Raw genomic sequence first — 23052 nt, 5'->3', positions numbered from 1 at the left:
ATTGTCTGCCCCCCCCAATGATACAACGAGGCAGTTCTGACGCTGTCTGCTCCCCCCGTAGTGCCAGGCTTCTGTTGTACAGTTGGAGTGGACTGGAAATCTCTCACTACTCCGGCATGTCTCCCTCTTACTACGGACTACTTCCCTGACCGTCAGAGTCTGCAGAATGATTACACTGAGGGTTGCTATGATCTCCTCCCAGAAGCTGACATTGACAGGTTTGGCCAGCACCTTCTCTGTAAAGTAACTTGCATTGATTCAAAGCGCTTAAGGCGCAGTTGATGGAAGAGGAACACTTTGGAGACTGTACAAGAGAAAGACGAATTGCTAACATTGTTAGCAGCAGAACACTTAGATTTTTCTCTTTTCAGTGGTAACTTTGCACCTTTTCTGATGTTACCATCTGACAGTATCATGTTCTGCAGATTTTATGTTAGAAATTGTTTGCGTACAAAACTTTACATCTCTTGTTCTGTTGTGTTTCAATCAAAAAAATCAACCACAAGCTATTATTTTTGTTAATCTATTTTCTAGAAAGTATTTTTGAAACAGTAAATGAGCAAATGCGTGTGTATACACAGTGATTAAGATGCTTATCCTCACTTTCAGGGATTTTAGTTTAAAGAATCTTGGTGGAAAATAGTGTTGGTGGGATAAGTAGAACTTCTCGGCTTGTCTTGGAGGTCTCTGGTAACTGTTCCTTAATAGGGTTGGTTTGTTTTTTTTCTGAAGCTGTCTCATCTTCTTAAACACTTTTCAAACTTGCCACAACTTGTAAGACATCAGAAAGACCTGTTCATGTTGCTGCCTTATGGGAACAAAACAAAAATATTAGTCAGAGTGATTGAAATGCATAGGAAATAGCAGGATTAATGAAGAAATGTCAAATGTCCCCAGCAGGAAGGCGAAGTTCAGAGCAGAAGCAGTTGTAATAAGATGCCATAGTGATGTGTCTTTTAATCTCTGTGTGCTCTAGACTTCCTGCTGTGGGAGAGGGTGGAGCATTGCCTGCACACTTGCAATTCTGAGCTCTGCTGAATGTTTACAAACTGCACAGAGATTCTCTGCAAAATGCTGTAAAAGTGATCATTGGTGAATTTATTGGAAGTTTAACAACTGTTGTAAGCAAATTTGTTACTAGTTGCAAAACTGCTTTCAAAGGCATTAATAAGTATTGCCAGACAGCTAATTACCACCTGTTTAAAATAGAAAGGTACGCATTTTTCTCTCCTGTTCCTGCAGGTTGGTTTTCACGGGCAGAGGGCTCCACTTGCACAGAGCCCAGTGCAGGCATAAATCCTCAATTGGGAAATGCAGAGCTAAGAATAGGTGTGTAGTCAGCTTCCTTATTCTAGTCTGCTTAACCTTTGTGTTCAGGAGAGATGAGGAAGGAGTGCAGATGACAGCCCAACAGGTGTTTGAGGAGTTTATTTGTCAGCGTCTCATGCAAGGCTATCAAATTATTGTGCAATCCAAACCACAGAAACCAGCCACAACTGTGCCACCCCCGCTCAGCAGCAGTCCCCTTTACAGTCGAGGTGAGTGACTTCGTATTGGCAATTCAGTCTTTTGTCTTTCTCTCCTTCTGCCAGTCCCAGTAACATCTATGAATTGGGCATAGATGCTCATTGAAGCCCTCTGTTCTTTTTTCTTTCTTTTTTTTTTTTTTGGTGGTTGTTTTGTTGTTATATGAAAATCTTTGCTGGGGGAGAGCCTGATCTGGTGCAGCACAAACAACTCAGCTGGACCATGAAGGGACAGGTGCAGGACTTTTGAACTGTGATAAGAAACTGGCCTCATTCATGATGGTGAACCCAAATGAAATATGGCTTGAGTGCCGTTTGGTTGAATACATCTTAAACACAATTCATATGGTGACTGCAGAAGACAGACCCAAAGCTCCCAACTAGAAGCAGTTTCCAAACTCTAAAATAGCTGTGAAGGTTCCATGTAGACAGGTAAAGCTTCATTGTCCTGAAACCATGAGTCAGCTAAACCTTGTTAAACCCCAGAGGACTGGAGTGGGTTAAGAGGGTATCATATTCCTTTGAGAGAATCTGACTTACTGTTTGACTTCTGCCTTTTTTTCTGGATATTCTCTAGACAAGTCAGCATGACACAGTGTTCATAGAGCAGGGAATATACATTAATAGGATATGATTGTTATTCACTGGTTTGGGAACAGGCAGCAAGGCTCCTTTGGTAAAGTGCCGAGCTTAAGTGGTTAGTTCCAGGAATGAAGCACAGAGAGGAAGCGAAAGTGGAGCCCAGCTTTACCATCATACCCACCAGTTTCTCAGCACTTCATATTGTCTGTTCTCTAGTTGTCCTGACTAGAGAAGGTCTATATTTGTCATGTATGAATTGTGAATGTCCCCCTTCTTCAGTTGTGATATTAGGAAATCTTAACTGTAAGAACAAAAGGCTCATTGTGCATATGTTCCTTAAAAAGGTGGCCTGAAAGATGGCTTTTAGTTTGTCTTGAGTTCAGAAGCCCAATTCTAGAGTCTCTTTCTATAGGTACAGTTTGTTGACAAAGGTCTGACTATTGCAGTAGGCTGAAAGGGGGTGTGTTTTGCTTTTTACAATTAGGTCTTGTATCAAGAAATCGACCTGAGGAAGAAGATCAGTACTGGCTGAGTATGGGCCGTACTTTCCACAAAGTAACACTAAAAGACAAAATAATTACTGTGACTCGATACCTGCCAAAGTGAGTATCTCTGTTTGAGCTGCTTGCTATCAATGTTCTGATGAACATGCTTTTCCAGCTGTCTGTACTTGCTTGAAAGAACAGACTGTAGAACCTTCTTTCTCTTCAGGAGACGAAAGAGAAGCACTGCTATTGATGATGCTGAGATTAATTTTTGTGTCTTCTCTTTTAGGTATCCATACGAATCTGCTCAGATAAACTACACTTACAGCTTATGCCCGTCACACTCTGACTCTGAATTTGTCTCTTGCTGGGTAGAATTTTCCCATGAGAGACTAGAAGAGTACAAGTGGAATTACTTGGATCAGTATATCTGCTCTGCTGGCTCTGAGGATTTCAGGTGAGATCTCCTTTTCCATCCAGACTGTTCTGCGTCCTAATTGCCTCTTTTCCTTTTTGACCTAAAACTTCTTCAACACGTTCAACCCACAAATGCTCAATACTCCAGGGAGAGTAACTGGCCTGCTTTCACTTGTATGGTGCTAGCAGCTGTTGCCTTGTAGGAATCTTACTCTGTTGCTGTTGCATTATCTGATCTTTGATACAAAGTCTTGATCGCAAAATTCAGCATAAATTTTTTTTTCCTCTGCTACAAATGCAAAGAAATACGATGGCATTTTGTACCACACAGATGCTTTTCTTGGCTTCTTACTCATTTCTGGATCTGACTCAAAACTTCCATTTAGTTTGAATCTGTTGAAGGCTTGCTTGAGTCCTAGGCTTAGCTTGACTGTAGTCCTACTCCTAAACTATGCAGAGCAGGGCTTCTTGTTAGCAATGTGGAATATCTCCACTAGTATCAATATCCTTTTTGATATCTTCTCTCAACAAAACCTATCTTTGTTTCTTTTCATGTCTTAATCAAAATGTTTCCTACTCTAATGTGTACCTTTAAAATTCCTTTTTCTTTGCTTATTTTTAGAGAAAAAGCTGTTGTAGCCTATCTTTTACAGAAAAGAAAATATATTTCTATGATACAGTTACTTTGAAGATAGCCTTGTTTTGTCTTTTGCCTGTCAATGTTTTAATACTTCACAGTCATACTCATATTGCTGACCATTTGTTTGCATATCTGCTCTTTCTCATTCAGGGACAGCAGAATGACATTGTCACTACTCACTGAAATTTACAGCAGATAGATATGTATTTTACCTACTGTAAAATCCTTCATAGGAAACTGTGCTGAACTCTGTCCTGTCTTCCATGTTCCTTCAGCCTTATTGAGTCACTGAAATTTTGGAGGACCCGCTTTCTGCTTCTGCCTGCCTGCATCAGTGCCACAAAGCGCATTATGGAAGGAGAAGTGCACTGCGATGTGTACGGTGACAAGCCCCGTTCTGATGAGGAGGAGTGGCAGCTCCTAGATGGATTCATTCGCTTTGTGGAGGGTTTGAACCGCATTCGTCGACGCCATCGATCTGATCGAATGATTCGAGTGAGTCAGCTTTTAGTTGGGTGAGAAGCTGAGTTTGAGTTTTATCCGAACCGCCTAATGAAGCATTAGCAGAGAGACCCTGAGACAATCCCAAGCAAGTTGGAGGGTATATGTGTGTGTGTGTGTGGGTAATCCGCGCCTAAAGCATAGTGCTGACTGATGTACTATTTCAGATTTCAAATAGTATGGCCTTGCTAACACCTTGCTATTCTTCAACTAATTAAATTTACCTGGAATGTGTATCCCATGCTGCTGTGGCTGGAACCAGAATCAGAACAGTTAGCTCACTCAATGAGAAGCCAAGCTCTTCTGCATAGCAAAGCCATGCCTTAGTCTGTTGGTGCTCTATTTTTTCCTCAGCTGATGTTCTCTTACCATAAGCCTGATGCCACCTCTTTGCAAATGTGCATTGCTTTGTGCTGTAGGTGTGGTTAGCCTGGATATGTTATTGCACCTTATGATGCAGATAATTGATAAAAAGGGATCTGTGAGGTAGTTAAGCTGGTAACTTCTAGCTGGGTTGGCTGTGTGCTGCAGACTTAGGAAATGGATTGTGAAAAGAGAACCATATGGGTGAATTCCCGGTGAACAGTAATTTCAAGAGAGTGATGAGAAACTGCTCAGTGCATATCAAATTCTCTTCCAATTCACATGCTGAATGACGTAATCTATTTCAGAGCAAATCCACCTTTTCCAAAATAACATCCATTTTATTTTGAGAATAGCATCCACACAAGACATTAGGCTGTTCCATTTCTTGTATACCTGTGGTTTAACTCCCTTTTTAAAGTGTACCTATTAAAGACCTGCTGACGTGAGGTGTTGTGTTCTTGCTTACTGGTTAAGCCTAGCTTGACTAAAGTCTGTGCTTTCATTTTTTGTTTGTTAGAAAGGGTCTGCCATGAAAGGCTTGCAGATTGCTGGTCCAATTCCCACCCACTCTCTGGAGCAGTCTGGGCCTCCCATTGGGAAGAAAGGAACCTCAGCACTCTCAGCTCTGCTGCAGATGGAAGCCAGTCAGAAGTGAGTCTCTACAACTAGGCTGTGTAAAGACCACTAGAACATCCTTCCTGTGTATTCCACCTGGGCTGGCTAAAGCAGATTTGGGGAACTTTGCCTCAAAAAGGGATGTGGGATCCTGCTTCGTTAGTATCCTTGTGGCAGGCAGGGCTGGGGAAATACTGGGTTTTTCCAGTGACTTTCTTGTGTTATGTTTCCATTAATAGAATGAATATCAAAGACTAGAAAGGAACATGGAGACTAGAGAAGTGAATGTCCAGTAATTTAGAAGGAGCATCTTTTAAAGTAGCATTTCAGTCCATTACACATCAGATTTGTCATCTATTTGTGATTTGCCAGTACTGTTGTATCCACATAACAAGAGCTTAGCTGGGATATAAGTGTACACAAATACATGACACCAGTTGAGTGATCTCAGTATTAACACTGGGTAACAAATAGAGCCTAAAGAAAATAGCTTGTTTGCACTGATTAACATCTATTAAAATACCTGTGAAACTTCTGAGGTTCTTTCTCAGTATTGATCTAGAATGGTTCAAAGAAACTCAGAGTACTAATACCAGATATGCTGTAAACACAATTTAAAACTTTGTTGCTGTTAAATACGTAAGAGATTTTAATATTTTTTTAATGATAAGGTAGTATTACACATGCATAATAAAACTGAGTAAGTTCAAGTGTCCATGTTGTTTATGTGGGGTAAAAAGTACTTACAGAACTTTGGATTGACTCTGTGCTTCAGGCTGTGGGAAAGCAAATGTCTGAAAATGCAGTAGTACCTCTCTTCAACAGTTGCTTTCAGGTGGAAGCTGACACAGAGTATGTTTGAACAGACTCTGCATTCCTTCCTCTTGTTTTAGGACACTGGGGGAGCAGCAAGCAGCAATGCTTTCTGGGAAGAGCTCTGGGCAGCCTTCGGAGAGTGGGAGCATTGCTATCACACCTACCTATATGGACAGCCCTCGTAAGGTAAAGACTTTCTGGTCTGTCTTTAGCTACCATTTTTACATAAGAATTTCTCAAATAATAGAAGGTTGTTTCTCTAAGCACATGGCTACGTCATACTACATCTTACTCTCTAATCCAGCAAGGACTGGTCCTGGACCAGGGATGCTCTTAAGGCTTTGTGCACAAGGGTGTAAGAAGAGGTTGGGGCACAGCCATCCTTCAATTCTTTAACACTGTGACAATGAGATAGAATCCCTGGGATGCTATCTCATTGTGTTTTGCTAATTTAAGTGATATTTGTTAATTAATCCATTTCCTTTTCCGGTAGCACATTTCATTTCAGTCAGAGTTTGATTTTTAGATTTAGTAGTACAGAGCTGTCTGCACCTGTATGAAGGCTGTCTTTAAGAGCAAAATCAAGCTCTAGACCATGACTGTGTGAGGCTTCAGTGGAATTTTAACAGCAGGAACTCCAGTCACTTGCATCTGCTAAGAGGAGAGGATGTGTTCCTGAGTAGTGATTTAGATGTCATTCCTTCACTGGCTGGACTCCAGACTGGAGAAAACTGTCTTCCTGGAGCTCTCTTCAGACACTTAAAGAAAAGACTGTGCTATCTCTCAGCCTTCCTGTCAACTGTCCTGTGAGTGCCAGGAGGGCAGAAACTCCACCTCCAAGTCCAACCAGAAGTACTTGAATATTTTTCTGTATTCTGGCACAAAGGTCTTTCAGCAAAAGTAACAAGGAACTGAACGAAGATACAATCCTCAAGTGTGACCTGTCTTTGGGTTCAACAAAGTATTGCAAAGAAAAAGTTCTCAGATTCCCCACTATCAACTTAACCATCGCTTTCAGTGTTTTTCTCTTAGCATCCAGTGTTTTGACATCCACCCTTTTCTGCCACCACCAGGGAGGGACAAGTGTTGTGTTACTTTGGAGACCTGGATATTGCTAGTTGAAGTGATAGAGTAACTGTAGTCATCTTAGTAATAGACACCTGTTTGTAGAATGAGAGTGTTTCCAAAACACAGATGAGATTCTGGAGCAAGTCATGCTAGGCTTGGAAAAAATAGGTGCAGAAATTGACTTGAGGCATGTTTGCAAACTTCCAGATCATAATTCAGGCTTTGCATTCTCCTCTTCTACCATTTTGGAAAATTAACTTCATCAAACTTCCCTCTTTAAATACAGAAATTGTAAATATGTCTTTCTACCAGTAAAACCGGTGAAAATTCGACGTAGGACACAGAACAGAAGGATATTGTGTCTGGTTGTTCTGTGCAGCAGAGGGAAAAAGGCAAAATGGGCTTCCTTAGCAATAGCACACTGGTGTCTTGGAAACAAAGTAGCAGACTTTGTGCAACCAGCAACTGCAAATAAGTAAATGAGATCTTGTGTAGTTTTAAAAGTAACTATATTCAAAAGCCTTTCTGGAGGGCTAACCGGGGAATCTGGAAGAGTGCGTTACCTGTTGAAAGCCTTTCACATTACAGTAGTAAACACTCCTATAAATATTTACACATAGGGACTGGGAGAGAAGCTATTGGGATCTCCAAATTGATGATTCACAGTTGTTGGAAAGGTGCCAGTGGACAGGTAGCCTTATCAGGCAACTTTGTGCTCACTTGGAAACATCAGCAAGCGTGTGCCTCCTTCCCAGGACAACACAACTCCTTTAGGGCTCACCAGCATGGCTTTGTCTATTGGCTGTCCAGAGCCTTGCAGCCAAAGTACTGACAAATTGTCACAGCTGTGTGCTCTGTCAGCAGCCAAGGGAGCAAGTGCTTTTCTAGGATGCTATTCAGTGCTGGAGTTATTCCAAAACAAACCTGAGCCACTGGCTCCACCTTTACTCTGTTTCAGAGTAGGACTGACAAGTCACTTCAGCCAGTTACTGGGCAGTACAGTATGATTTTAACAGAGTGAGTTAGCTTAATGCGTAATCTGTTTGGGAAGTTTTTGCCCTTATGGATACAGGGTGCTTGGCTCTGTTTCTGCACTGCGTAAACTGCCAGCCATATAACCCTGGCGTTGATTCTTTCCAGAAAATGTTTTGTATGTACATACCAGGGTAAGCATCATCTTAATTGCAGGCTAGACAAACTGTTTTGCCTAGGGAACAGAATAAAGAATTGCAAATAGGGAATGAAAATCTAGTTGAGTTCCACTGCATTGTCTTATGTGATAAGAGAATCTTGACACATCTTTGAATAGCAGCCGGGGATAAATTCATCCAGGGATTGCAAGTAGGCGGGGAACATAGCACAGGCAGTATCTGTTTAATTTTGCATCAAGTATTAAACACAATATTGGAAAGATCTTTGCGATGAATTTTTCTTCCCTTTCCTTTGCACCGTACCAGACCTGCATTTGAGAGGAAGAGTGTGCTTCCTGAAAAGAGCTTCTTTGCCTCTCCTTCTTTATTGTTTGAATGACTGACAGATTAGAAAAAAAAGCTGTTCTCCTTTGGATATTTGTCATTACACATGCAGTTCTACAGGTTTCTGTATCACTATTCAGCTTTGCATTTGGGATGGAAACCCACATACTTTAGAGCTCAAGCCTTACTCCTGTGAAGTGTGGAGGGAAGGCTGTAGTTCCAATTGGCTTCTGATCAGTGTGGTTTTCAAAACTTTGGAAAAGCATCTGTGCTAAGGAAGAGCAGTGTCTTGTTACAGAGGGAGAAAGTAAGGGTATGTGTGTGAGTAACTCCTGATGCTCTGCGTTCTGCTGCATCAGATGTTCTGGGTCTGTTTGGGATTTGCATTCTCCTCATACTTTCTCTCTGTGGTCATTTCGTATTTGCACAACCTTGTATTTGCTTTTCTTCAACTCCTTGTTCCTGTTGCTGTTGCCATTAATGGGCCTACTTCCTCTGATGCCTTCAGGATGGGGCCTTCTTTATGGATTTTGTTCGCAGCCCACGTACAGCTTCAACCTTCTACTCACAGGTTAGTTTTGAATGGGGTCTTGTCATCTCTGGCTTTTGGACAGAGGTGATGGAGAGCATTTGTTGTCCTGAGCTTGCCACGTGGGGAACCTGTGTTAGTTTCCAGCTCTGCTCGTTGAGAGGGAGATGTGCAACATTAGCAGGACAAAGTGACTGGTGGTGGTGGATGCGACTATTTCCTTCCACCATTCAATGTTTGTGATGTGCTTTGGATGTTCATGTGCCCTGCCTTACTGTCCTTTGCAGTACTGTCTTGTCAACTACTGAAGCTTCTCTTTTTGTGTTTCAGTAAGTACTTGTTTTCCATCTTCCCTTGCTAAACAAAATGGCAACAGCTTACTCATCTCCTTCTTGGCTAAATTTCTTCTATGGTATTTGACTGACAGGTGGTGGCTCTAGGAGATCCAAGTCAAATTGTGTCCTTGGATTCTTAAACAACTGAGGGCTGAAAATATTGGTGTCATTTTGGTTTAAAAGAGTCATCGTGACAGAACTTGTTTGTACACTTAACACCGGTTAGGAGTTAGCAATAACACGGTGTCCATAGAAAATACTGCTGGTTGAAGTGAGCTTTGAGAATGGAGAGTGGATTTAGCTGGCTGTGGGGACTGTAGATTCCACATTGGAGCATCTGCCGTTTTTGGCTGCCCAAAAACAGGCATCTGCCGTTGCAGAGGGAGAGATCTTTGGGATGTGAGAAGTGGCATAAATAAAGGACTCTGGTCTGGCTATCAGACCTAAGTCAAACTACCAGCTTTGTGATTTTTAGCTGTGCATGTGCTGCGGATTCATCGTGGCAGATCAGCCCTCATATTTACACCAGCTTGAGTTACTGAGTTACTCTGCTGTTCGTGTTTCGCTCCCCCACCTATCTAGTTTTTATATAAGATGCCTTTCCTAAACCGTACGTGTTAAGGACAGATGGCAATTACAGCCTGTACTTTGCTGAATCTTTCAGCATTCATGTTCTTTTTGAAATGATTTTATGTTAATTTTGTGAACTATTCAGTCTACCGTTGGAGTAGTGCAAGTGTTCCTGCGGGAGGAAAGTGTTCTTGTTGTCTTGGCAACATAGGTGTGGGTGGGTGCCAACCAGCCTCCTGATACTACCCTAAGAAAGGAAGGAAGATGAGCTGATTTCGTGCATTATGAAACTTGAATTCCGAGTGATACATTTGCATATTTTTGTCTGAGAGTTAGAGCTGAAACGATTTTTTTCTAACTGCTTACTACTTTTCCGTAGTGATTAAGTTTCCTGTTCTGTCCATTGTATGATTATAATCACAGTTATTCACTCAAGTTGAAAATGTTAGGTTGGGACTGGTGTTCCTGGTTTGCCAGTAGTTCTCTCAACACAGTTGTTGCTGGGTTGGTGATCCTCATCTTACTGGGGTCTGAATTTTGTGTTTGTCAGTAGTTCTGTAGTGATGACAAAACTAAGACTGTATTTATCCTTTCTGCGTATGCTTGTGCTTGCCTTATAGTATTGCTTGTTGTTAACTAACTTGAGCTTGAGATGATGCAGGGAGGGGACAAAATGAGAAATGGATTACATCATAAATTTCATAAAGATGTTGCTGTGTTTACTCCTTACAGGTCTCTATAGATCAATCAGTTCCTGCAACCTCCGATGGCAACACATTGATAACCATGGGGCAGTTACCTGATAGGAGCAACACACAGACCTCGGGAAGTTCCCAGAATGTTGCAGACCAAGGATATATCACGGCTGGTGTTGCAGAGAGCAGGTAAGAAAAGCACAGTAGTGCTGTACTGCAGTTCTGTTCAGTTACATTCCCTTTTCTGGTGTCAAGGAATGGGCACTTAAACAGGAACCTGAGAACAAGATGTGCTGTGTCTGTCAGCACTAGAAGGCACTTGCCACAAGACCTTGCTGCAGCATTTCCACATGCAGAAAGAGTAGTAGTAAAATAAGCCTTGCAACCCAGTTTTCCAGAATTAAATGAACACAAGGCCTGATTTCCCCACCCACAAAAAGAGCTTCATTCTTCAAGAAATAAAGAACAAAGAAATTCCATTTCTGAAATCTGTTAGCAGAAAACCAGGCTTTGAATTGACATCTGTCTTCTGTCTGTTTTAGCAAAGGGGTGGGCCCTGCAGGTCTAGTTAGATTGAGTAGGTTGATGAAATCCAAGAGGTTCTAACCTGGAGGCGAGACACCAGGGAGGAAGCAACATTGAAAATAAACTACATTAGCACCTGCTTCCTGCAGTTGTATATTACAGTAACAAAAAAAAAGCCAACCTCAAAATGCTTGCTCTCAATTGCTCCCGAGTACATCTGTATGTAATACAGTGTGCATTGGTTCAACATAGCAATGACCTGATGACCTCAGGGGGAAATGCAGGTCTGATGCTTTTAGTTGTCCTTCTTGAGATGGAAAAGGAAATAAATGTGGCAAAGTCATTGTTGGAAAGAGGAGAGAGCATTTTTCTTAAATGTGTGTATTTGAACAAATCTGGCAGCTTCCTTGACTTTTGAACATGCTTCTGTTTACTTCCCAGCTCTCAGCAGTGTTCAGCAAGCACTCTGACTTCCTCCTCCACCTTGATAGAGATTCTTGAAGCCATGAAACACCCCACGTAAGTTTTTAATATAAATATGCTTAACATCTGTCTAGATGTTTTGTAAGAGGACATGAGGCATGGAGTCACTCAAAGGAGAGGCCCATGTCAGCTGTGGAAGAATTTTAAGCTTCCTTTTGTTATTCAGTTCCAATCTCTCCAACAAGGAATTTTATAGAAATTGAGGTACGAGTATTGCTGCAGAGACTCCAATTATTAGAATTCCAGAATCTTGTCAAAGCAAGAATTCTTAGTAAGATGCTAAAGTGCTGTCAATGTCAGCTCTTCATCTTGTTATCAGAAGCTAATGGTATGTCACTCTGGGGGCATGGTGTGTTTCTTGTCCTGTATCTTTAGCCCCCTTTTTTTTTCCCCAGCAGTGATTTTTGTCTTTGTAACTTAGAAGAACTATCAATCAGTCTGTGTTAACATGTGTGTGACTTGCTGTGATTCAGCACAGGGATCCAGCTGCTGTCTGAACAGAAGGGCCTCTCTCCGTACTGTTTCATCAGTGCAGAAGTTGTACACTGGCTGGTGAATAATGTGGAAGGTGTGCAAACCCAAGCCATGGCAATTGACATAATGCAGGTAAGAGAACTATCAAGGGGTATATGGAGGGCCAGAAATACCTCACTCTGTGACGAAAGTAGAATTGTAGAGGAAATCATAGCAATAATTTCTGTTTCTTACTAAAATCCTCTTATTGATAGGTATTGAAAACAGTGTTCAACAGACTATGAGGTAATGATGACATTTTTTGGATTCCCTATCACGGAACAGCAATGTATTCTTCAGCAGTAATACATATTATTTTTTCCACCTCATATATGATGACAGTTCTGTGTATAACCTGCAATTAGCTGGTAGTTACCAAGAACTCTCCATTGTGTTAGAATTATGAGGCGCTACAGTGTGATTTGGTTTGGGTTTAGTTTTTGTTTTTCTTCTGATAATTAGTTAATGGAGTTGTAATAAAAACAGCATATGACCTCTCTTTTATGGATGCTGAAGTATACACACCTTATGCAAGATACACTGCTTGTGTTCATGAATTTTTTTTCTTCTCTCTCGAACTGTGTCAGGGCAGAAGGTTGGAAATGTTTTGGAGTTCATTCCTCTGCTGAGATCCCATATCAATTAACAGAGAACCTAGAATGTTTCCAACCTCTTAACTTCCTATAAATCCATCTATAAAACCAGAACAGGGTAAGGGAGGAAGCCAGATATCTGTGGAAAAGTCAAACACAATTTCCTAGGGAGATAAGGACTTGGTAACATTGCTGATATTCTCGTTAGGCACATATCTGGGCAAAAAGATGTCAAGAAAAAGAAAATTATTTCCTAATGTTCTCTAGCAACCTTTTTATGTAACTGGAAGAGTGACTTCTCCTTTTTTATCCTGTTTGCTCTGTTCTCTTTTTTTTGTTCAGAAAATGCTAGAAGAGCAGCTTATTGTCCATGCATCTGGAGAAGCTTTACGAACCTTTATTTATGGCTTTTATTTTTACAAGATTGTTGTGGACAAAGAACCAGACCGAGGTCAGCATTGTGTTATTACAAGACTTTCCTCATTATCCCTTTGCATAATCACTAGCTGTACTTGATTCTTATGGGTGCTGCAGCAGAAATGCATTTAGGGAGCAACCAAAAACACTGCTCTAAAGAGAGTCACAAGAAATTCAGCCTATTTGAATAAAAAAAAATTGCAGACAACATAACCTAATTCTTTTTCCTTCCTCTTTTTCAGAAAGAACTACATCTCTTTCTTGACCTTGAACACTTGTTTCTAACTGCAATCTGTCCTTCCCCTTGCTTTTTGTTCAGTGGGCATGCAGCAGCCTGCCATGTGGCACACAGCTGCCATGGATGACTTCTCCGCCTTCCAGAGGAAATGGTTTGAGGTGGCGTTTGTGGCAGAAGAGCTCCTGCACTCGGAAATCCCAGCGTTTTTCCTGCCCTGGCTGCCCAGCCGCCCAGCCTCCTATGCAAGTAGGCACAGTTCCTTTAGCCGCAGTTTCGGAGGACGGAGCCAGGCAGCTGCACTATTAGGTAGATGCACAGCACAGGTGACAGCTGGGGAAGTTCAAGGGGATAGTTTGAAAGGGGAAGAGCAGCCAGCCAAGGGTATGATCTCACGTGGACCAGCAATAAAGCTGCAAATTTCATGCTGGCCTTACATGTGTCTTGCACGTGGACTTGTTCTCATATGCTGGAGGTGTGTTTCACTGGCTGAGCAGGCAATTTCTGCTTCTGAGTACTGGAATACAGTAAAAAGTATTCTTTAAATATGTCTTGTTCCTGGACCTCCCCTGCCATGTCATCCTCTAGAATTCAGAGAGGAAAATACTGACTTTGTCTCCTTGCAGATCCAGAGAGACTCTTCACAACCTGTGACAAGCATGGAGTTGTGATAAGTTGTGAGAACAGCAAAGCAACCAAACTGTACTTTAAATGACACATCTAACTGCTTCTTCGTGGCAAAAGCCACAGTGAGATCCAGATGCGTTAGAAGTTTTCTGTGATGTGATGGAGGTTTCTCGGCTAATCTGATCCATGCATAGCCAGACTCCTTATATTTAAGTCTGGGAAGCCCAGCTACAAATGATCCCTGCAGTGTGGAAGCATTAGGGTTGGCATATGGAAGATCTTGCTGCTGGCCAAGATACCATTACAATAACTAAAGTTCTGTAATGTGTGAAGTATAACACTGACTGCCACTAACAGCCCGTGAAACATACTGGCTGCATGACTGACTGTGTTGCTTTGTCAGCTTTTTGTTGCATTTCCAGGCCAGCCTGAGTCACTTGCTTTTTTTCTTCTTTCCCTGTTTAAAATTACGAGAAAAATCATTGCTATGGAACTGCAACTTCAGATTTACTTAGATGCATCTTTTAAAGGGCTATCAATTAAGCATAAAAAGAAAATTCTGCTGTTCTCCTGTTTTGTATATTTGACCTGCTGAAGAGAAGTAACTTACTGCTGGTGTAGTATCTCTTAAACCTGAAGTTACAGTAATCCTTGTGTATTTCTGAAAGCCTTGTTGGAAGAGGAACAGCATCAGAAAGTGTTAAGGGATAGGAAGTCTGAACTAGTGATTAATTCCCTGAAGCCAACATATGCAGGATGTTTTTCCCTGTCACACGATAAATTCATTGCCTTGGCTAGTATCCAACCTCATTAGGTCAATGATTGGCCAGAGCTGAAGCCTGAACATAGGCTGGCATGAAAGTATTGTGATGGCTGGAGGTGCTTGGGCCAGATCTTGTTCCTGCTTTCATCTCTTACTCACTGTTTAGCCCAAGAAAACCACTTTACTTTTCTATGTCTGTCCACTTTTGTGAGATGAGAAGACTGAGACTCCGTAAGCTTGCACCTAGGGAAATGGGCAAAGAAAGAAGGGTGCTTTAGTGCCCCTCTCGCCTTTTCTTTAATGCCAGTCAGGAAAGAGTGTATTTCTTCAGCATGTGATGTAGTTACACACCTGTGTAGCCCTCCTTTTTCATTTCAGTTGGAATTATGTCCATTCTGCTATTTAACTAATTAGCAGTCCTTGGATGAATGAAAAATGCCTCCAGATTGCTCACATGTGGTCTGGTTATTCCAGGAATAATAGTTTCTTGGAGAAAAATCCAGTGTGGAACCTTTTTCTTACAAAGGAACTCATTTAATTGATGTTTCTGTGCTGTCCCTCTTCTAAACAGTATTCCAAAAAAAAACTTTAGCAGTTCATCTGAGGCAAGGAGCTTTACTAAACCCAGATGACCTCTGGTCCACGTGACTTCATTTGTTCCTCTCTTGGCTTTGATTTGGTTGTGGTTTTTATTTCTTCCTCTCCCCACCTTCCCTAAATGTCAGGCTGTGACATAAAATTGCATGCAAGCATTGGGAGCTCTGGAACAAGCTCCATGTATCTCTAAAATCTTTATCCCTCCCAATTCCCCTATCACTTGCCCAGTGATTGTCCCCTTTCCCTTCCCAGTGGAAGTCTGACCTGTGATATACCTAATCTTGTCCCTTTTGATTTATAGCAATGCATGCACTAGCAATTGTAGCGTAGTCTGTGACTGGAGAATAACCTGCCTGCTCCTCTCCGATTTACTCAATAAATCATTAGTTAAATACTCATTGGTACAAGACAATTGGGAAGCAGGTGAGTCCTCTTAAAATCAGATCTATGGAAGCCAGAGTTTATTCTGTTAAAATTAAGTTGGTTTTATTCTGAAGCTTCTGAATTCAGACACATGGATATTTCTCATCAGTTTTTAAGGTCCTTTTGATTAGCTCACCTGGTTGGACTGTTTTCCTGTTGCTTTACCTGTGAATTACAGCTGCAGGCAAGATGGAGAGAGAAGCTCCAGCCCTAATGGGGAGTCTGCATTATCTGGAAAAAGGAACAGTCTAAGGGAGCAGGGAGCTCATTCTTCACAGTGTGCTTGTTTGGGCACACTGGACTGTGGTGTTGTCACTGACCTCTTAGCTAATGACCAACATCTAGCTGACTGAGCTGCTTTCGCTTTACAGCTTTTGGGATGTTGTTTTCCAACATACTTCGTTACAAAACTGGCACCGTAACCTGCTAACCACAAGCATTGCATTCACAGTGGTATTCCACTGAAAAGGAGCAAGAAAAAGAAAATCACAAGATGTTGGTCTGTCTGACAATACCAGACCAACTCAGAAATTGCAAATGATACATTTTTCCAAAAGACAAAAATAGATCTTATGTACAAAACAAAACTGGGTGATGTTCTTCCATTTTTACTGGGTTTTTTTCTTTTTTTTTTTTTTTCCTGTTCCTAAGCTGCAGTAATAGCAATGTAAAGGATTTTCTTATAACTTTGAAAACTGTCTCCAGCTAACTTGCAATAGAAGTGAAGGTGGGAACTTTCCATCTACCTTGAGGAAGAACTTCAACCATTTTTTTTTTTAAATGCCATTAATCCATTAAATTGTAAGGTCATTTAAAAGCTGACCATATAAAAGGGTGCACATCTTTCTCTACTTAAGCAAAAAATAACAACATCCATCCTTCATGCATGCAATAAAAAAAAGGGCAAAGGTTTTTCAATAGTAGTTTTTGCAGCCCTTTGTTTTGTGTCAATTTTTAACATTATAGAAATGTTAAATTTTGTATTTACCTAAAGAAAAGTTGAAAGTGACAATGTGGTTCATAGCAGGACTTTCGCAAAGTCAGGAGATCTGGGTTCTACCCCTGGCCTTGCAGTCTGCTATATGACACCAGCCAGGTCACTTCCACTTTCTGTGCTTCTCTTCCTCTCTTGCCTGATATCTGAGATTTTCTTTCACCTGGATGCTGGGGTGTCGGGCACAAAGGGAGCTGGAGCTTGGGCACTATCCCAGCACTTACTGCAAAGCAATAGAAGGTATTGCAGTGATCGTAATGCTGCTGCATGAGTCTTGGCTGACTTTTCATGCTTTTACAAAAAGTGTTGGATGTGCAGTTTTAGCAATGCGGTAATGTGGGATATTGATATGGGGTTAAAGAAACGAGAAGTTTAACTTCTAATCTCCTTTAGCTGTGGAAAGTCCTGGAATGCTCCTGCCCTGTGTAACAGCACCCTGTTGTGATTTCTGGTGGGGGCATATAGAAATATTAAAACCAATTTGGAATGTCTTGGGTATGAAGGAGTTGATGTTGTCTAGCCATATTTAATTATGGCACCGGTCGCTTATTGATTAGCTGCTTGACTCTTGGTTCTGTCTCTTTATTGCAGCTGAAATGTCTTTTGACTGCTTGGGGAGGTAATTCTGTGGCACAGACCCCCGATATGAGTAATACTTCAAGTCTTTTGTGATCTGGATGAGCAGTGTTCTGGGACTATTCTGCTAGCCCAAAAATATTTGGGGAGGAGTGGGAGGACAAATTAATTTCCAATAGCTTGTCTTGTTTCTTCTGTTCTCTTCATCGTGTCTCCCACCCTCTCTTTAATGCATCTTTTAAATATACCCCTATTCCTTGGCTGCGTAGCTGCTACAGTGCCTGAGCAACGGACAGTGACGCTTGATGTGGATGTGAATAACCGCACTGACCGTTTGGAGTGGTGTAGTTGTTATTACCATGGCAATTTCTCCCTGAATGCTGCCTTTGAAATCAAGTTACATTGGATGGCAGTGACTGCAGCTGTTCTTTTTGAGATGGTAAGAGTCCTTGTGTTCCGGGTGGCTGCAGCAATGCCCGTCTGGCCTCTGTATCCCTTAGACTACTGAGGACACTGTCATGGGAAGTATTAGGAGAGAGTGGGTTGGATCTGCCCTCATTTCCATAAGTAATTTTACTAGTGCTTGTTAGCATTGCTGCATCTGGTCATCATTTATCATGCTATCTATAGTCCTTCTGTCTGGAGGATAGTGTTCTGCTTTTAGTGGGTTTCATGCACAGTATGCAGAGATCAGTACAGGTCAAGGTGATAAATTTAAGTCCCCCTTAGGCAAATCTTAAGCCCTGAGCTGGGTCTTTGGAAAAGAATCTATTTCACATTGCATTCCTTCTATCCCCAAACCTGAAAACTTTAAATCTCAGTGGAATTGCTTTCATGACAGGGCTTTTCCAGGCAATGTGTTCTTCCTGTTCAGCAATACTTTTTAGCTTTTTTTTTTTTTACCTTGCTGAAAACATTTTGAATTGAAATGCAAGTGGTTTGTGTCACTTCTTAATTTTAGATTTTTTTTGTTTTCCCCTTTGTAGCTTCTGTAAAACTCAAATTATTTAACACCAGGTTTTACCCCACCCAGCCAGATAGCACTAGGTGATTGTTTTTGCTTTTGTTCAAAATCTATTGCACTGTTCCAGTAAAGCAGCAGTGCTTAGCCACTGATGATAAGTAGGCTGAATCAGTTCCTGAAAAATGTCCTATTTTAAAGTGCTTTCTGATCGATGTGGCACTTCAGAAAGGAAAGCCTGATGTCTTGTGCTTGTACTGCTTTGCTTACAAGGACGCTTGTGTGCTTGCCATGCAAAGCAAGCTGAGCCTGTGGAGAATTGAGCATGTCTGATCTATTCTCGGGGAATAAGTTGCCCCTATGCACGTAAGTGCCCTTCTTCAGTTTGGCATATGTTGTATGATTCATTGTTTGAATCTTTTCTCAGGTTCAGGGTTGGCATCGGAAAGCCACATCCTGTGGTTTCTTGCTAGTTCCAGTCTTGGAAGGCCCATTTGCTTTGCCCAGTTACTTATACGGAGACCCACTTCGAGCTCAGTTGTTCATCCCACTCAATGTTAGCTGCTTGTTGAAGGAGGGTAGCGAGCATTTGTTTGATGGTAAGAAATGTTCTTTGGTTTACCCCTTCGTATACTTTTCTGCAAGCAGGTCCCTTCTGGCATGTAGCTGATGTGAAGAACCTCATTTACCAGACATGCATTAGCTGGATGAAGGGCCTGTTTCTACCTTTCAGCAGCCATCCTCAGATAGGTGGTGATCAGAGGCGGCTGTGCCGGCAGGCTAATCCGCATGCAACAGTGTTATGAAGTTGGCAGCAAGAAGTACCAAGGCACAGGAAAGGTTGTCTCCCCAGTGGTCTTTGTTGCCATAATGTTGCATACCCTTATAGAGCCTATATCAAGTAGTTATTGTTTGACATGATGCTATACTGTAAGTCTGTCTTGCTGGTAGACCGTGCCCACCGCTGCTCTGCATTTGTATCCTGCATTTGTTTATTCTCCCCCTCAGTGAGATTAGGCTTTCATGACTGCCATCCTCTCTCTTTTTTTTTTTTTTTTTTTTTTGTTGCCATGGTTACATTCACGGTAAGAGTGTTTGCACATGAGATTAAGAGCTAGAAAGTGCAATCTCCTTCTCTGCAATGTGACCTCGCCTTTTTGAGTAATGCTGTTGTGGTAGGTCTCAGGTGGAAGCTCAGAGAACTGTGTCCCCATGCAGGGAGAGACAAAATTGCATCATGAGAAGAGACAATTAGCAAAAGGCTCTGTTTTAAAATGGTAAAGATGATGGTTTTCTTTGTTTTCATTAAGGTTTGACCCAGTCTCCAGGTGTAAATGTAGAACAATCAGTGACAAATCCATATGCTGTGAGGTCACCATAGCTCCCCTGACTTTGAACTAAGTATTTTCAGACCACCCTGTGGTGATACACAGCAGCCCACTCTCCTTCCTTGCCCCCTCCTGCACACCCCAATATGTTCCTCTCCTTCATCTCAAGAGACACAAAAGCTAAATTCGGGGATGAATCTGCAACTGGAGTGTATAAGTCACGTCTCTAATAAGATGGCATTCAAGGGACAGCTGACAGAAAAAACGTGACTAAAAGAAATGGCTAGAAAAAAGTGCACAGAGGTCTTCTGAGGAAAACTGAAGTCTTGAAAAATAAAGAAATAAAGTGGCTTTACTAGGTAATTGTTACCTTTTTGTTTGTTTCAGGCTTCGAACCAGAAACATACTGGGACCGTATGCATCTCCTTCAGGAAGCAATAGCACACAGGTATGTACAGAGCAGAATGACTTGAAATGTTCATGTCTACCTTGGTAATAATGTAGGATGAAGACCTGTGCTGAACAGTCACTCCTGACTCGCATGGGTTCTGTGCCATCTGCCTCTCTGAAGTCTGCTTGCAGATTATTAGACTAAAATATAACTAGAATGTCTGGAGGTGGTTCTGTGGGTACAAGGGGCACGTAGATAGTGTTTCAGCCTGTCACTTATTAGCAAACCATACCCTCCTCATAGGGAGGGCATTGCCTTTGGAAGGTGCCCTGTTTTTCTAAGTTAGCAGATAGACTGTAAATAGACTTCTTTCTGAGAAGGGACGGTTACTTCCTTCACGTGTACTTAACAGTCTTGAACTGGATGACGATCAATGATTGACAATAGCCAGGAGACTGGGATGGGAGTGGTATATAGGAGGTTGGGCCCAGTTTAAGAAGGAATTGTTGGAAACTTTGCATACTACCTAGCCTAACCCCTCTGTGTGCTTGAGCTGCCAGTTTGTTTCATGGTCTTGCTGCCAAGGTCTTTTTCATGACAGAGAGACTGCCTTTTGTAATGGAGTTTAGCTTGGAAATAAGCTTTCATTAGCTTAGAAAGCAGGAGAGGAACAAGTATTCTACAAACAGCAAAGAACTGTCAGGTGAGCTGCTTGAAGTTCTGCGTGGAATATTGCCCAGCATGAAAAAACCGATGTAACAGCTTGAAACATACCCAAGGAATGTCTGTCTTGACTATCACTCTTCCCTCATTCATGTGCAGCTGCCCCATTTTGTCAGAGACTGCTCAGTGCCCTCCCAAACTGAGCTACTGGTGCTCTTGTTTCCGTCACGAGTTAGGACAGAGATCAGTGTGGAGTTACAAGCTTTCACACTGTGCCTAGCAGGGGCGGAGAATATTTGGAGAAGCTCAGCTCTCTTCATCCCTTTTCCCCTTGCCTTCAGGCCATAAGAAGAGGGAGCCTTTGTGATAGTGGAAGGTTTTCCCTGGTGCTCCTGCCTTGGGCTGAAGGAATCCTAGCTGGAGTGGCTCTCTATCTTTTTTTTAATTCCTGGTGTTTGTTTCTCCAGATTTGGATTTGTGCAAGATAAATACTCAGCCTCTGCATTCAACTTCCCAGCTGAGAACAAGCCCCAGTATATCCATGTCACAGGTGAGCAATACTTGGCAGGCTTTGGGGCAAGGAGGAGGCTATTATAAACAAAAGAACGATTTTATGTGGAGTTTGTGTTTTGTGTCAGTGATGTTGGTCTTCATTATGTCCCCAGTCAGATGACAAGTAGGTGTATCAGCCAACACAGACCAGAAAACTGGAAAGGCAGTATGAAAAGCATGAAGTGTTGCTGCTAATCAATGGCATTGGTTTGAAATCTTGCTTTATAGTGTCTCTGAAATTTTTCTTTCCAGGAGATGGAGAAATTAAAAAAAATTAAAAAAGGCAGAGCTTATTCCAAATGCAGTATAAATAAATATGTATCTAGAAGCCAGAAGGAGATAAAGGTGTTGGGACAAGTCAGTGTTCTGTTCTCATGCTTAAGGTCAGTTGTAGATGCATCTCTACCCATGCACACTGTGTGGGAGATAGATGAAATACTTAGGATCTACTTGCTGTCATTATTATTTTTCATAAATGGTGATCTATCAGCACTTCTAACTAAGCTCCATGCATGGCATATTAAAGTAAAATAACTTAGTATGTTCAGAGGGGTTGCTAAGACATGAGGAAGACAACTTTTGGAAAACTGCAGAAGAGAATGGAAATTGATATGAAGTTAGAAAGATGGATCAGAGCCTACATCTTTGCTTCGTTCCCTTCTACCAAGAGAAAGGCAAGACTAAGTGTGCTCTCCCCCAGTGTTGTAATTTGCAGGAAGAAGTAGCATGTAAAAGCGAAGGAGGAAAAGTGTATTGCATTTTATCTTGCTAAAAGGCAATTAAATGAAACTCAGTCCAGTTTCCGTTTCAGAATTTAATGAGTCAGCTACCACTTGTAGGGACTTAGGTCTGCCTAAGACTAAAGTCCTGTCTGTTTCCTCCAGGGACAGTGTTTTTGCAGCTACCATATTCCAAGCGGAAATTTTCTTGTGGGCAGCAGCGGCGCCGGCGCAACTCCACTAGCTCCACCAACCAGAACATGTTTTGTGAAGAACGCATTGGCTACAATTGGGCCTACAACACCATGCTGACGAAAACGTGGCGGTCCAGTGCCACTGGGGATGAGAAGTTTGCTGATCGGTTGCTAAAAGACTTTACAGACTTCTGCTGGAACAAAGATAGCCGGCTTGTTTTGTTCTGGACTGATTGTCTAGATAAAATGCATGCTAGTGCTCCATGAAACAGGCTTGTATCTCTTAGGGAGACAGCTAGAAGCTTTACCTTGTGGCAAGGAAGTAGAGGTGAAGGATAACTGGAAAAGAGCCTCTCTGTTGGATTCATCTTGAGGCTCCAAGAGGACCTGATCAATAATGCTGTTGATATTCAACAGAATTTGATTAAGCCCTTGGAAAAAGAATCTGAGCTCTTGGCTTGCCAATATCTATCACCTGACCTCAGCTTGGTTTCAAGTAGCTGCAGTCTTCGATTGCCAAAACTTCAGTTAGAGCAGAGGTAAAAGGAGGGAGAGTGCAAGTGGGTTTCAAGGGCAGTTAGGTTCAGCACAGAGTGTGATGGTAGCAGCTTACAGTCATTGGAAATGATTGGTGCTGTTTGCATCTGATGTGCCTGACAGCAGCCTGCCTCTTTCCCTTTTGAGGTGTACCTGATTGTGTGAATATGTAAGATAAAATGTGAGACACACTTGTTAAATTTCATACATGTAAATAAGTAAAAATGCAGAAAATCAAGTGACCTGATGTTTTGTTGTAACTCCAGACAGCAGTACAGAATCGGGGAGTAAAGGAGAATAATTGCCAAAAGGAAATACTGCTGCTTATGTTCAGCATGATA

The 23052-nt window shown here is 41.8% G+C and overlaps 1 protein-coding gene across 18 annotated transcripts in view; it reads left to right on the top strand.

The window, feature by feature from the left end:
• The window catches only part of DEPDC5 (DEP domain containing 5, GATOR1 subcomplex subunit), a 48390-nt gene extending 25441 nt beyond the window's left edge, over window positions 1-22949 (top strand). For 9 of the 18 annotated variants that reach the window (XM_030024650.2, XM_030024646.2, XM_030024643.1 and 6 more), the window contains 18 exons: window positions 35-218; window positions 1378-1538; window positions 2593-2710; window positions 2883-3050; window positions 3926-4145; window positions 5035-5168; window positions 6026-6134; window positions 9000-9062; window positions 10658-10809; window positions 11587-11664; window positions 12102-12234; window positions 13077-13185; window positions 13471-13695; window positions 17636-17805; window positions 18755-18926; window positions 20043-20103; window positions 21177-21259; window positions 22146-22949. In XM_030024650.2, the coding sequence (XP_029880510.1) occupies window positions 35-218; window positions 1378-1538; window positions 2593-2710; window positions 2883-3050; window positions 3926-4145; window positions 5035-5168; window positions 6026-6134; window positions 9000-9062; window positions 10658-10809; window positions 11587-11664; window positions 12102-12234; window positions 13077-13185; window positions 13471-13695; window positions 17636-17805; window positions 18755-18926; window positions 20043-20103; window positions 21177-21259; window positions 22146-22441 (2636 nt within the window). In that variant the 3' untranslated portion in view covers window positions 22442-22949. Of the gene's footprint in view, window positions 1-34; window positions 219-1377; window positions 1539-2592; window positions 2711-2882; window positions 3051-3925; window positions 4146-5034; window positions 5169-6025; window positions 6135-8999; window positions 9063-10657; window positions 10810-11586; window positions 11665-12101; window positions 12235-13076; window positions 13186-13470; window positions 13696-17635; window positions 17806-18754; window positions 18927-20042; window positions 20104-21176; window positions 21260-22145 lie in introns of those variants that run through there. The other 9 variants (XM_041125676.1, XM_041125675.1, XM_041125681.1 and 6 more) reach the window with 6 other exon arrangements.
• The last annotated feature ends 103 nt before the right edge of the window (window positions 22950-23052 follow it).

Source organism: Aquila chrysaetos, chromosome 9, assembly GCF_900496995.4.
Source record: "Aquila chrysaetos chrysaetos chromosome 9, bAquChr1.4, whole genome shotgun sequence".
Taxonomy (NCBI): Eukaryota; Metazoa; Chordata; class Aves; order Accipitriformes; family Accipitridae; genus Aquila; species Aquila chrysaetos.
Note: the sequence above shows the minus strand (reverse complement) of the source record. Positions and strands in the feature narration are given on the sequence as shown.